The 12,476-nt window shown below is 42.6% G+C and overlaps 1 protein-coding gene across 7 annotated transcripts in view; it reads right to left on the bottom strand.

The window, feature by feature from the left end:
* Positions 1–10,543: 10,543 nt before the first annotated feature.
* The window catches only part of LOC149314859 (homeobox protein Meis2), a 253,578-nt gene continuing 251,645 nt past the window's right edge, over positions 10,544–12,476 (bottom strand). For 4 of the 7 annotated variants that reach the window (XM_089522011.1, XM_089522013.1, XM_089522012.1 and 1 more), the window contains one exon: positions 10,544–11,949. In XM_089522011.1, coding sequence (XP_089378137.1) covers positions 11,663–11,949 — 287 coding nt within the window. In that variant the 3' untranslated portion in view covers positions 10,544–11,662. The remainder of the gene's footprint in view (positions 11,950–12,476) is intronic. The other 3 variants (XM_089522015.1, XM_089522016.1, XM_089522018.1) reach the window with 1 other exon arrangement.

Raw genomic sequence — 12,476 nt, 5'->3', positions numbered from 1 at the left:
TTTCCTTTCCTCTCTCTCTCTCTCTCTCTTGCAGACTTTATGCAACTTTTCTTACATCCAAGGAGAAACTGTCAACCTGGGCTTTCTCTTCTCCTTCTCCTTCCCCTCCTTCGCCTGTTCGTTCCGCTGATCCAAGCAGGATTTGTTTTCCAGATCTAAGGTCCTGGAGCTATGATGCGTGCTATATTTTCTCCTTCTCCTTCTCCTTTTTCTCCCCCTTCACTAAAATTGGTCAAATGTTGACAACCTTTAAGCCAATCTAACACTCAAGATTACTGATGGGAAACTAATGAGAAAAGATCAGATCGTCCAGCCTGGGGGCTCCTCATTAAATCTGAGCTGATTGAAAAATAAAAGAGAGGGGTGCTTTTTTAATAAATAAGAAAGGAGAGTTAAAAAAAGAAATCTGGAGGCTGAAGTTTAGCCGGAGTTTGCCTTTGACACCTCTCCATCCCTTCCTTCCACGACCTTCTTTCTCTCCCTCCCCTCCCCATTTTTTAAGTTTTCCTTTAAAAAAAGGACAAGGGCTGCTGTTATTTCTCTGGAGCCCTTGGGGGGGGGCAGCCTCTCTCCTTTTTCCTCCCCCCCCCTTTGCCCAGTAAATATTAAGGCCTTTAAGGAGGGTGATTTAACTAATTAGAAAATTTACATCATTAAGTCCCAGGGAAAGGGAGAAGGAGGGAGGAGGGAGGGAGGGAGGAGAGGGAGATGTGTCAGTCATTTTAAAGGAGACAGGCCCCATTGAAGTGTGAAGAAATCGGCTCTAATTCAAAAAGGCAATCGGGCAGAAAAAGCCCTCAACGCTCCCCGGCTAGTTATGCATCAGAAAGGGCCGCCCTTGGGCTCGGGCTCCTCGCTTTCTCTCGCTTTCCCTGGCCCAGAGCCTCCGCCCGAGTTGCTCCCACTCCCCGCTTCTCCTCCTTCTCCTCTTCTCCTTCTTCACCTTTTCCTCCTTCTCCTTCTCCTTCTTTGCCTCCTCCTCCTCCTCCTTCTTCGTCTCCTCCTTCTTCACCTTTCCCTCCTTCTTCTTTGCCTCCTCCTTCTCCACCTTCTCCTTTTTCTTCTTCTTCGTCTCCTCCGTCTTCACCTTCTTCTCCTTCTCCTTCTCCTTCTCTTCCTCCTCCTTCTTCTCCTTCTCCACCTTCTCCTTCTTCTTCTTCTTCTTCTTCTCCTCCTCCTCCTCCTCCTCCTCCTCCTTTTCCTTCTTCTTCTTCTCCTTCTTTGCCTCCTCCTCCTCCTTCTTCTTCTCCTCCTCCTTCTTCTTTGCCTCCTCCTCCTCCTTCTTCTCCACCTTCTCCTTCTTCTCCTCCTTCTTCACCTTCTCCTCCTTCTCCTTCTTTGCCTCCTCCTCCTTCTCCTTTTCCTCCTCCTTCTTCTCCTTCTCCACCTTCTCCTTCTTCTCCTTCTTCTCCTTCTTTGCCTCCTCCTCCTCCTCCTTCTTCTCCTCCTTCTTCTTCTTTGCCTCCTCCTCCTCCTTCTTCTCCTTCTCCACCTTCTCCTTCTTCTCCTTCTTTGCCTCCTTCTCCTCCTCCTCCTCCTTTTCCTTCTTCTTCTTCTCCTTCTTTGCCTCCTCCTCCTCCTTCTTCTCCTTCTCCACCTTCTCCTTCTTCTTCTCCTCCTCCTTCTTCACCTTCTCCTCTTTCTCCTTCTCCTTTTCCTCCTCCTTCTTCTCCTTCTCTTTCTCCTCCTCCTCCTTTCCCCCTGCCCCTGGCCCATGGCCCATCTGGAGAGCAAAAGGTTGCCCAGTCAAGGCTCCTTCGGTTGGGGAAATGTAGATTCCATCTTTAGGCAACCAGATCCACAGAAAAAAAGAAAAGAAAAAGGCTTCAAGGAGGATTCCACTTTCCTCACCCTTCTCTCCCTCTTTTCGCCTCAAATGGAAAACAAGACTCTTGGGGAGGCTGGACTCTTTCTAAAATAATAATAATAATAATAATAATAATAATAAACAATTAAAGTTCCAGTTTGAAACCAGTTTGGCCAGCAGAAGGGGTCAAATTCATTTGTTTCTGTAACGCAAGAAGGAGAAATCCCTTTCTGGGAGAAAAGTGTCATAAAAATGAAATAAATAAATATAAATAAAATAAGTAACCATCATAAATCATCATCTGTTTCTTCTTTGTATTGTTCCTCCTCCTCCTCCTCCTCTTTTTCCTCCTCCTCCTCTTCCTTCCCTCTTTTTTGGGGAGTTTTGGGCCCAGCCAAACAGGGTTGCATAACTTGGGCATCAAAGCAAATGGGAGGGAGGGAGGGAGGCGAAGAAACTTTAGGCTTGGCTCCAAAGCTCTCTTACCTGGGGAAAGTCCCCTGAATCCACCCGAGTAACTTTTCAGAGCCATCAAAGGGGCCTTGCAGAATGACTTGAGGGCAGGCATCTTGGGCAGCTTGAAAATGCTAAGCCACTTCCCAGTGTTGTGAAAATATTTGGGGGCAGAGGCAGTGGCCTCTGTGTGTGTGTGTGTGTGTGTGTGTGTGTGTGTGTGTGTGTGTGTCCCTGGGTTTGTGGATGTGTGAATCAGAATCCTTTGTGTAAAAACTCTAGTGTCTCTCCATTGCTGGAGTTAGGAATTATTCAAGTGGTGTCCAACCAGATTACTTCTGCAGTGCAGATGCAGCCTGTGCAATGGGAAAAGATCCCTACCACTCCATATAATGACACATTTTCTCTCTCTGTCATTCTTTCTCTCCGTGTTTATAAAACAGCCTGGAGTTTCCCTAAGAAGCCTGAGCTCTGTCATACCAGATGTGGCCAACAGAAAAGAAATTACTGCCCAGAGGGGAATCCTGATGCCAGGCAAGTTTGCCTAAAGGGACACATTTTTTCAATTCCGGATAGCTCCAGGAGTTCTTGGGCTGCATCTGCTCTGCAGGAGGAATCCAGTTTGACCGCTTTAGCTCAATGTGATGGAATTCTGGGATTTGTAGTTTCGTGAGCTATTTAGCCTTCCCAGCCAGACAGCTCTGGTGCCACAAGAAACTACAAATCCTAGGATTCCATAGCACTGAGCCATGGCAGTCGAAGCAGTGGCAAAGTGGGTCATTTCTGCAGAGAAGGCCTTAGTGAGTATGAGGAGAGAGAGAACCAGTTGAACAAACATATAGTTGTTAGGACCTAAGGAAGCTGGGGTGCTTCAGAAGTGGCCTCCAAGACCATCTTCAACCTAACTTTTTGCTTCTGTTGTGTGCCTTCAAGTCCCTTTCTACTTATGGAGGCCCTATCCTGGGGTTTTCTTGGCAAGACTGCACCAGAGGAAGTTTGCCATGGCCTTCCCTGAGGCTGAGAGAGTGTGACTTGCCCAAGGACACCCAGTTGGTTTCATGGCTGAGCTGGGAACCAAAGCCTGGTCTCCAGAATTGTAGTCCAACACTCAAACCACTAGGCCACACTAGCTCTCTCAATCTAACTTTTCCCCCTTTCTAGTAGCAAGGAGAAAGATGGGTGATGCCTTACACATCCTTCTCTTTCTCTCTGACCTCAAGGCTACCTGTCCTCTGGCCTTTGGGTTGTGGGAAAGTGTACACCAGGAGTCCATCCACACTGGAGAAATAATCCCGCTTTAACTGCTATAGCTAAATGCTATGGAATTCTGGGAAGGGTAGTTGGTTGTGGCACCAGAACCAGATCTTCAAGAGAAAAGGAGGAGGAGGAGGAGGAGGAGAGAAAGGGAAAGTGAAGGCAATGGAAACCACAACCACCACCACAACGAGAATGCAGCTGTTGAGCAGACAGTCAGAGGCATCTCTGCTGTTTCCTTCCCTTGCAGACAAATAAAGATCACGATTACTATTTTAAATAATTCCTAACTCCAGCAATGGAGAGACACTAGAGTTTTTACACAAAGGATTCTGATTCACACATCCACAGACCCAGAGACACACACACACACACACACACACACACACACAGAGGCCACTGCCTCTGCCCCCAAATATTTTCACAACACTGGGAAGTGGGAAAGAGGAGGACTCAAGACCTTTCCCAGGAAACCCACCTAAACTGTCTGAAATGCTCTTATTTGGGCCCAGATTTCTTGGTAAAGAGAAGATGGAGAGGAGGAGGAGGAGGAGGAGGGGGGCAGAGAGATCCTTCCCATCTGATGCTTTCTCTTTCTCCCCCTCCATTCCAGCTTTTTGCATTATAAGCCAGAGCAAAGAAGTTTTTGTTTGGTGGGTTTTCATTGATCAGTCACTCTGCCCTAATGTAATTATCCTCATCAATAGAAGGCTGGCGAGAGAATCATTATGTGGGTGACATTGATAAATGATCGCCCAAGAGCTGCCTTGTCTCTGGGGCAGCCCCACAGCTGACCCTCCCACTGGCAGCAGACACCCCCAAGTCGCCATAGAAACACCTGGAGCGCCTCTTCCCAGGAGGAACCACACAACAGCAGCCAAGGCAGCACCACAACACACACCCCGGGCCTCCCAACTCACCAACAGATCCAGATTATTTATATACACAGACACACACACATATATATCTAGAGAGAGGGAGGGAAGATGCCTAGAATGCAACTTACGTCCTGTGACTCCCAACTCATCAAAATCTCCACATACACACACACACAAATACACAAATATACATATGGAGATTTTAGTGGGTTGGGAGGCAAAGCATGTAAAATGTCCCACTAAAATCTCCAAATTATTAATCCTCCCTCTCTTCTGTGCCACCAAAAAAGCTACAAATGAAGATAGATAGATAGACAGACAGACAGACAGGGATTTTGGTGAGTTTGGAGACAAAGCCTGCAAGTTGTGTTGTAGTCATCCTTCCTCTCTTTTGTGCCTCCCCAAAAAGATACGAATGAATGAATATATATATATATATATATATATATATATATATATAGAGAGAGAGAGAGAGAGAGAGAGAGAGAGAGAGAGAGAGAGAGATGGAAATTTTAGTGAGTTGGGAGCTAAAGCGTGCAAATTGTGTTATATTAATCCTCCCTCTCTTCTGTACCTACCAAAACAAAAGCTACAAATGAATATCTTATCTATCTGTCTATCTATCTATCTATCTGTCTATCACCGCTATGATCTTTGGAATAGCGGTATATAAATAAAAACAAAAAACAAAATTATCTATCTGTCTATCTATCTCTGGAGATTTTAGTGAGTTTGGAGGCAAAGCCTGGAAGGTGTATTTTTAGGAATCCTCCGTCTTTTCTGTGCCTACAAAAAAAGAAGCTGCAAAAGAAGCTACACACAGACACATGTATATTATATTATATTATATTATATTATATTATATTATATTATATTATATTATATTATATTTATTATATTCTCCTAGCCTCTTCCAGACACACACAGGAAGGAAGGGAGTGAGTGAGTGAGTGAGTGAGTTTGTAGATATAGATCTAGATACACACATACACACATATTAAAACTCTCTCTCTCTCTCTGCCCTGGTCCCTGGCAGCTGCTGGGGGAAGCCCCTGGGCAGGGATGCCTGGCTACTCTGGAGGGCGCCGTTCCTCTTTCCCCTTGCCTCTTTTCTTTCTTTCTCACCTCCTTCCCCCTTCCTCCCCTTCCCTGGGAGTAATTGCGTGTAATGCAAAACCCATTAGTTGGCGAGAGGCGTAGTCCTCTCCAGTTGTGCCTCCCACCCAGCAGAGAAGGCAGCGGGCGAAGAAGCTCTTTGCAAAGTGCCTCCACCTGAAAGCAGCATCAGCATCAGCATCGCCACCATTACTACTACTATTATTGTTATTATTACCACGACGAGGGCTTGGGTATTTATTCCCTAAGTAAAAGAGACAAAAAAGGAGGAGGAGAAGGAGGAGAGAAAAAAAACAAAGCACACAACAACAACAACAACCACCCCCTTTTGATCCTCTGAGTGCTTTATTTAAGCAAATAGGAAAATACAGGCGAGGGGTAATTGATTCATAATGGCAGCGAGGCTGGGAAGAGGGGGGTGTTTGTTTATATGGGGCCTCCAGCAGCCAAGAAAGTAGGAGCAAAGTAGAAGGGGGGGCCAAGGGGGGTCATCCATCATAGATCTGGCAGGGACCCTGCCCCAAGGGCCTTACCCCCTTCTGTCCCTCTTAAGAAAGGGAAAGCTGCCTCCATAACTCCCCCCCTCCATTCCCTCTTGCCCAGATGAAGGGCACCCCCCACTTTCATAATTTGGCCAGGAAAAAGAGAAGGCTCAAAGGTTATCCCCCCCCCCCCCGCCGCCACAGAAAAAGCCTCCATTCTCTCCTTAAGGCTGAAATCCTGAAGAGACTCCCTTGGGATGAATAGTTCCTTTTCATCCAGTGAGTTCTCTGTGGAGGAAATAGGTGTCCAGGTCTTGCTGCACAGTCAACGTCACAAGCCAGAAAAGTGCTCAAAAGGAGAAGAGGGATTTTAAACATCACACACACACCTTTGCTACTCCTTTGGATAACTGACAGCTGAGTTAAAACGCTAAAACTGTCCCCCTTCTCTTCACATACCACCAAAAGAGGCCATCAATCCTAGGGCAGTGGTCCCCAAACTGAGCCCTTGAAGAGATAATAATCATTTTAATTATTATTATTATGTTGATATTGTTTGTTGAGGGCGAGGGAGGGAGAGGATGTCCAAGTTTGTATTGTATTGTATTGTACTGTATGTATTACCATGGTTGTAAGCTGCCTAGATCCAGCTGGAATGGTGGGATAAAAAATATATTTATTTATTTATTTATTTTGGACTTCACCTCCCAGAAGCCTCAGCCATGTTGGCCAATAGTCTGGGATTCTGGGAGCTGGAGTCCAAAATCCCTTAAAGAGCATAGTTTGGGGACCACTGTCCTAGGGGAACCACCAGACATACAACTGCTAGTACTAAGGGAGAAGATGTGGAGACAATTACAAAGGGGCACCTTTTTAAATGCTTTCCCCCTTCTAGACCACACTTTAAATCAATCTACACAGGAGACTTTTCTGTGTTCCACTTCTAACAGCATTCACTTCTGACACAAATAATTCCAGAAGCTCCAAAGAAATCTTGACCACGCGCATTGGAAGCCAAGCTCCACAGTGTTCAGTGGGATTTGCTGCCAGCTAAGCTGCAAGGGGACTGAAGCCTTCCAGGCCAACCCTGTGCACATTAACTAAGAAGTAACTCATAAGTGAACTTCTCAGGTAAGCAGGTATTGGCCTGCACCCTTGCGGATGTATGAAAAGATGCTCTAAGTTAAAAAAAAAAAGGAAAAAAGAAATAAAGATCCACTTTGTGAACATGATGGTAAAGTTGCTCGGGTCACCATAGGTACAATGTAGTTTTGGACACACAACTCCCTCCAAGAATACACAACTCCCTCCTGCCTACCACAAACAAACAAACAACCCTGTTTCTTCTTCTAGTATTAGTAGTCTGCATAGGACAGCCAAACTCAGCATGAACAGCCTATTCCCCCTGTCTCCACCCCCACCATCCATCCTTAAGAAGAAATAGATCTTTCTCAAACAATTTTTTGATTTGCTAGGATTCTTCCTCCATTTGTTCAGGGAAATGGAAATTTTGGTTCCCTCCCCGCCCCCCCCCCCCCCAACACCTATAAACAAGAGGTGTTTTTCTATTACCTTTCGTTTCCCAGAACATAAGCAATTTTAGTCAGACTACAGTATTTCCTTTAACACTATGTCGCTGTCAAAACACTATTCCCGCTTTCTTTCACTTTTGACAGCTGAACATTTCTTAAATACACCCAAATCGGAACCCTCTATACTAAATAGTAAACCTCAGACTGGAGCAATCTCCTCACATTATATTGCAGCTAAGATTCCAGCAACGCAGCTCAATAGATTAGAGCCTGGAGAGGGAAAAGACACTGAGCAAAAGGAAGAATTTAGTTCATTGCAAAAATAGCCATCTAGCAGTCAGTGAGTTGCTGGAGGTTAGAGAATGCCGAAAGTCTGGTTTAAAACGCTACCAGTTTTATTTTGATTTGTTTGTTGAGATACAAGCACAGCAGGAAATGTTTTGCTGTCTTCCACAAACAATCCTATGTTTAGGAGGTTTCTTTCACAAGAAACTGGGAATCTGGATAGTTAGACTGGAATAAAATTGAGCACCAAATGTGGAGCCTCCTTCCTTTCCAATGCAGACAAAATGACTACAATCCAGCAGCACTTTTGCCAACTAAACTTTAACATATTCCTACAGCGCTTTCTCCCGTCTGTTGCAGCTCAAACTGTTAAATATATGGAAGTTTAAAGTGAAAGCTCTTGCCAATACACTCGGAATAAGGGGGGAATGCACAGCTGACCTAAAATGCAGTGCTGTGCCCCAATTCAGAGTGACACCAAAACACCTATCCTATCTCACCTCCCTCCCTCTCTCCTCCTTAGTGACCTCAGAAAATGGTTGCTTTACTCTTCTACAAAGAAATGTATTCAAGACTGCTTCACTGTATCTTCCATCAGTTGTAAGAAAAGTAGAGACCAGGCTTGGATGAATATGGGCCAGTCCACATGAGTGTCAAGGCCTAGTGTGTGTATGGGGCTCTGTTCAGAAGTTCATTAAGCCAAGATAGTCTGAAACCCATCCCCTCCATGCACATAGGCCCTTCACTTAACTGTGCTCAAAATAGAAAGTGTGCAATTAACCTTAGTCCTATCCAGGCATTGTAGAAGTGGTACTAGCAACCCCCTTCTGAAGAAATTTGCCAAGAAAACCATGATAGGTTTGCCTTAGGGTTGCCATAAGTTGGAAACAACTTGAAGGCAAACAATACCACACACCACTATAAATATCAGGGCATGGAGCCTGCTAGTGCTGCCCTCCTCCTCACACTTATCTTTCACTCTCCTCATATAGTGACTTTCTGAAAAATGTCCTGTAAACATGGATGCTCTCCGTGTTACCTAGAACATTGGAGAATCCATGGATATATACTCTCTTCTTGCTTTCCATATGAAGAAAGGGCCCAGGGCTAGTATGAGCCTCCTCTTCATTGGTTTATTTCAAAATGCTTGACCATCATTCTTGCTTCATCCCTATTGGGAGCTTAAACTGCACATAGTTAAAGCCTCAGAAGAGGTCTCAGTGCTAAACCCCTTCCCCACCACCATTCCCTTCTCCTTTTGTTTCGTGTCTTTTAGATTGTAAGCCTGAGGACAGGGAACTGTCTGATTAAAAATAATAATTGTAAGCCGCCCTGAGGGCCATTAGGGCTGAAGGGTGGGGTATAAATACCTAAATAAGTAAATAAATAAATAAACTAACCTCAGACTGTGATTTAATATCTTAACTCTTCTGATGTTTGCTGGACTGGGTGAAACTGAAAACTATTCTTAATTAAGACACTTCCTGGTTTGGTTTCTTCATGCTGTGAAGGGAGGGATGAAGGAACTCCATGTGCAGGCAAAAGGTTCATGTGTATCTTTTTGACTTAACAGACAGAGCCATGATGATCTGGATATGACCACAGTGATCCACCATTTCTTGTTTAACAGAAATCATTCTTTACTTACCATCAGTAACAAATGAATTAAAAAAACCCAGCACTCCCTCTTTTCTTTTTGTTTCGAGTTTTGCTGCTAAAGCACATCTTATACAGTCATATAGAACAATTATTTATGAGTTTTCTATGTTGGATCTAAACATAGTCATACTTACAGTAGACCTGTGGATTCCCATTGAATCCCATTGTGGGAGAAAGGCGGGATATAGATGTTTGAAATTAATTAATTAACTAATTCCAATGGGTCTGTTCTAAGTTTGAACAATTCAGGATGCATCTCTTTCTTTTTCAAACTTGTTTGCACTCTGAATGTATAATTCTTCTTTTTGTATAATAATTTTATTTCTTTCTAGATTAATGGAAATTTCTTAAGTAGAGGAAAATTAACATATTTTGTTCGGATTGTACTCCTATTCAATGCAAACCAATAAAATTAGAACCTAAGTTTCACAATACTGATTTTCATGTTTCATGTTTCTATGGCTCTAATCATATGCACACTTGCTTTGGAGTAAAACCCACTGAATCCCATGCAACGTACATCTGAGTAAACATGCATAGGGTAAATATGAATATAAATATGCACTATACTGTGAATATTGTAATTCTATTCCTATCAGCTTTAAGATAGATTTCTTTTGTAGTAATTTGGTAAAAATTACAGTAACTCACATTAAATAAAACAGAGCACTGAAATGGTAGTTTGTAACTGATAAAGCAGCAGTAAAGTATGTTACTGATCTACTCCTAACATTAACAGCTCTATTCCACAGACAAGCTGTGCTTTAAAGTCAGTAGTGTATTTGTTCAACTAAAGCCTAGGGCATAGCATTGGAATAAATTGAAATAAATATTCATACACTTCCTTTTACCACTTACGCACAAGCACTCACACATTTTTTTAGCTTCAGACATAAAGATTATACACATCCAACATTCTGATTCCATGTTTAGGCATTTATAACCGCACAGGCTACAAAATCTTATTAATCCTGGATGCTTTTTGTCTGGATTTTTGTTGGTACAAGTTTATATTGCTCCTCCCCAGGATGCTTTTTTGTCTGATCAAGATTAAAAACACAAAGGCCTAACAAAAAATCAAAAATGAAATATTTATTACCGCATTTTGTGACTTAACACCTTTTTTTTAAAACATAACGTCACAGTCCTCATACAAGTATTTTAATGTAAATTTTGACAAAGCTTAAAGGTAACAGCATTTTTTTCTAGTGAGGAACACGTGCTGAGAAAGGAAGAATTCATGGACATACAATACCAATTCCACAGCAGATCTGATACTAGCAAAAACATTCTTTTTTCAATTGAGGTAAACACATAGAATATCTAACATGAAACAATTAATAGACTGAACTCTGTACGAAGTTTGTTACAGTATTCTCTTGCTTTTTCCCAAGCTCTGAGTTCATGATAAAAGTTCTAGGTTTGGTGCAAAGACCATTAATATCTTCTTTTGTTGAGGAAAGCTGCCCAACCTTCAGATCTGTCCTGTCCCAAGCCAAGGCTCAGAACTACTGGAAGAAGCTCCTGCTTTGTCTTTTAAAATCTTCACCTGCAAGCTCTTAAAAAAAAAAAGAGTCCAAAAGTATCTTGGGCTTATGAAGCACAAACTATAAAGATCTGTTTGAAACTAAAGGACACATTTATGAAGGAACAAAACCAGGGGATGGCAAGGCCTTCTTCCAACTGTCTTCTGAATGATGAGAGACCCAGCAAGACTTCATCTTCACCTCCAGGGTAGTTCTTTTCTCACTGGCCAAAACAGGTCTGAAACATACTGTTGTCTTTCATGGATAGTGACTTCACTGTTGAACCAAAACAGTCATTCTTTTGGGAACAACACACATAGTGTGGAAAACAAGGATATTTTTTTTCTCCTTCTAAAACTATTTGAGGCAACATAACGGAGTGAGCAACAGAAATATACAAGTTAACTTAGTTCCTATGTTTATATACTACAGTAGTTATAACTCTTGGAGTCTTTTCCCCCCCAGAGGATCTTTACATGGACGTAGATTGTTTTCAGTGAGCCCATGATTTCACATTTATGTTCTTGTTTCCATTGGTCCTCTGTTGTTGATGAAAAATGACAAAAGTAAAAAATAATCACAGCTCTCTGGAATTGTGTATTAAGTGTCAACGTCTGGTCAAAGTTCAAAAGTCTTAAAATAGTTTTTTCTTTCCTTGAGTTCCCTTATACTATTGGGCATGGATGTCCATAAGCTGTCCACCGACACTGGGGTCTACAGAATTTAACATGGTGGGGCTCTGTGCTGACATGGTCATTCCAGGATGGTTAGGGGGTCCTCCGTGCATCATCATGGCTGGGTGATGGGGGTGACTTGGCAAATATGAATGGATTGGGGGTCCATGTCTTAATTGAGTAGGGTGAGGGGTCATCTGGGGAGGAGTGTAACTTGGCTGTGTCATACTCATACCCATAGGACCACCCTGAGATATGTAGTCCCCTGGTATGCCTTGCAAACCTAGACAGAAAGGGAAACGAATTAGGTCAAACTCCTAAACATTTTTACAATCTCACCTTCTGGAACTGGAAAAAACAACAACAACAGACAGTGCATTTACTCCATCTAAATTTAGCTATAGTTTCCTGCCAAAAATTACAGACTTTAAAATTCTAGTTTGCATTTGACAGAACATTCAGCAGGATAATGTACATAGTAGAACTAAATATTGAGCACAATCTAGTGTCATCCAATGTAAGAATATTTTTAAAATAGTTGTAACTGGATTTGTATCATAAATCTGATATGGATGCATGCTGTAAGCAAAAACCTGTCAACTGAACATAAATATCAGATTTGCTTTTCCCTAGTATTTAGAAAAATATAGAACACTCTGCCCTTCTTCTACATTCAGAATTTCCATGAAAATTTTGCATATGAATCAATGAGCAAGAAAAATATTGATGACACAATTAAAAAAAAAAAGCTTAGAAACTTGGGCTTAAATCCAGCAATATATTAGCAGATATACACTAGTGCAATGAGGC

The sequence above is a fragment of the Sceloporus occidentalis genome, unplaced genomic scaffold, assembly GCF_023333645.1.
Source record: "Sceloporus occidentalis isolate IW3139 unplaced genomic scaffold, rSceOcc1.0.p SCAF_4, whole genome shotgun sequence".
NCBI lineage: Eukaryota > Metazoa > Chordata > Lepidosauria > Squamata > Phrynosomatidae > Sceloporus > Sceloporus occidentalis.
This window is presented reverse-complemented; position numbering and strand designations above follow the sequence as displayed.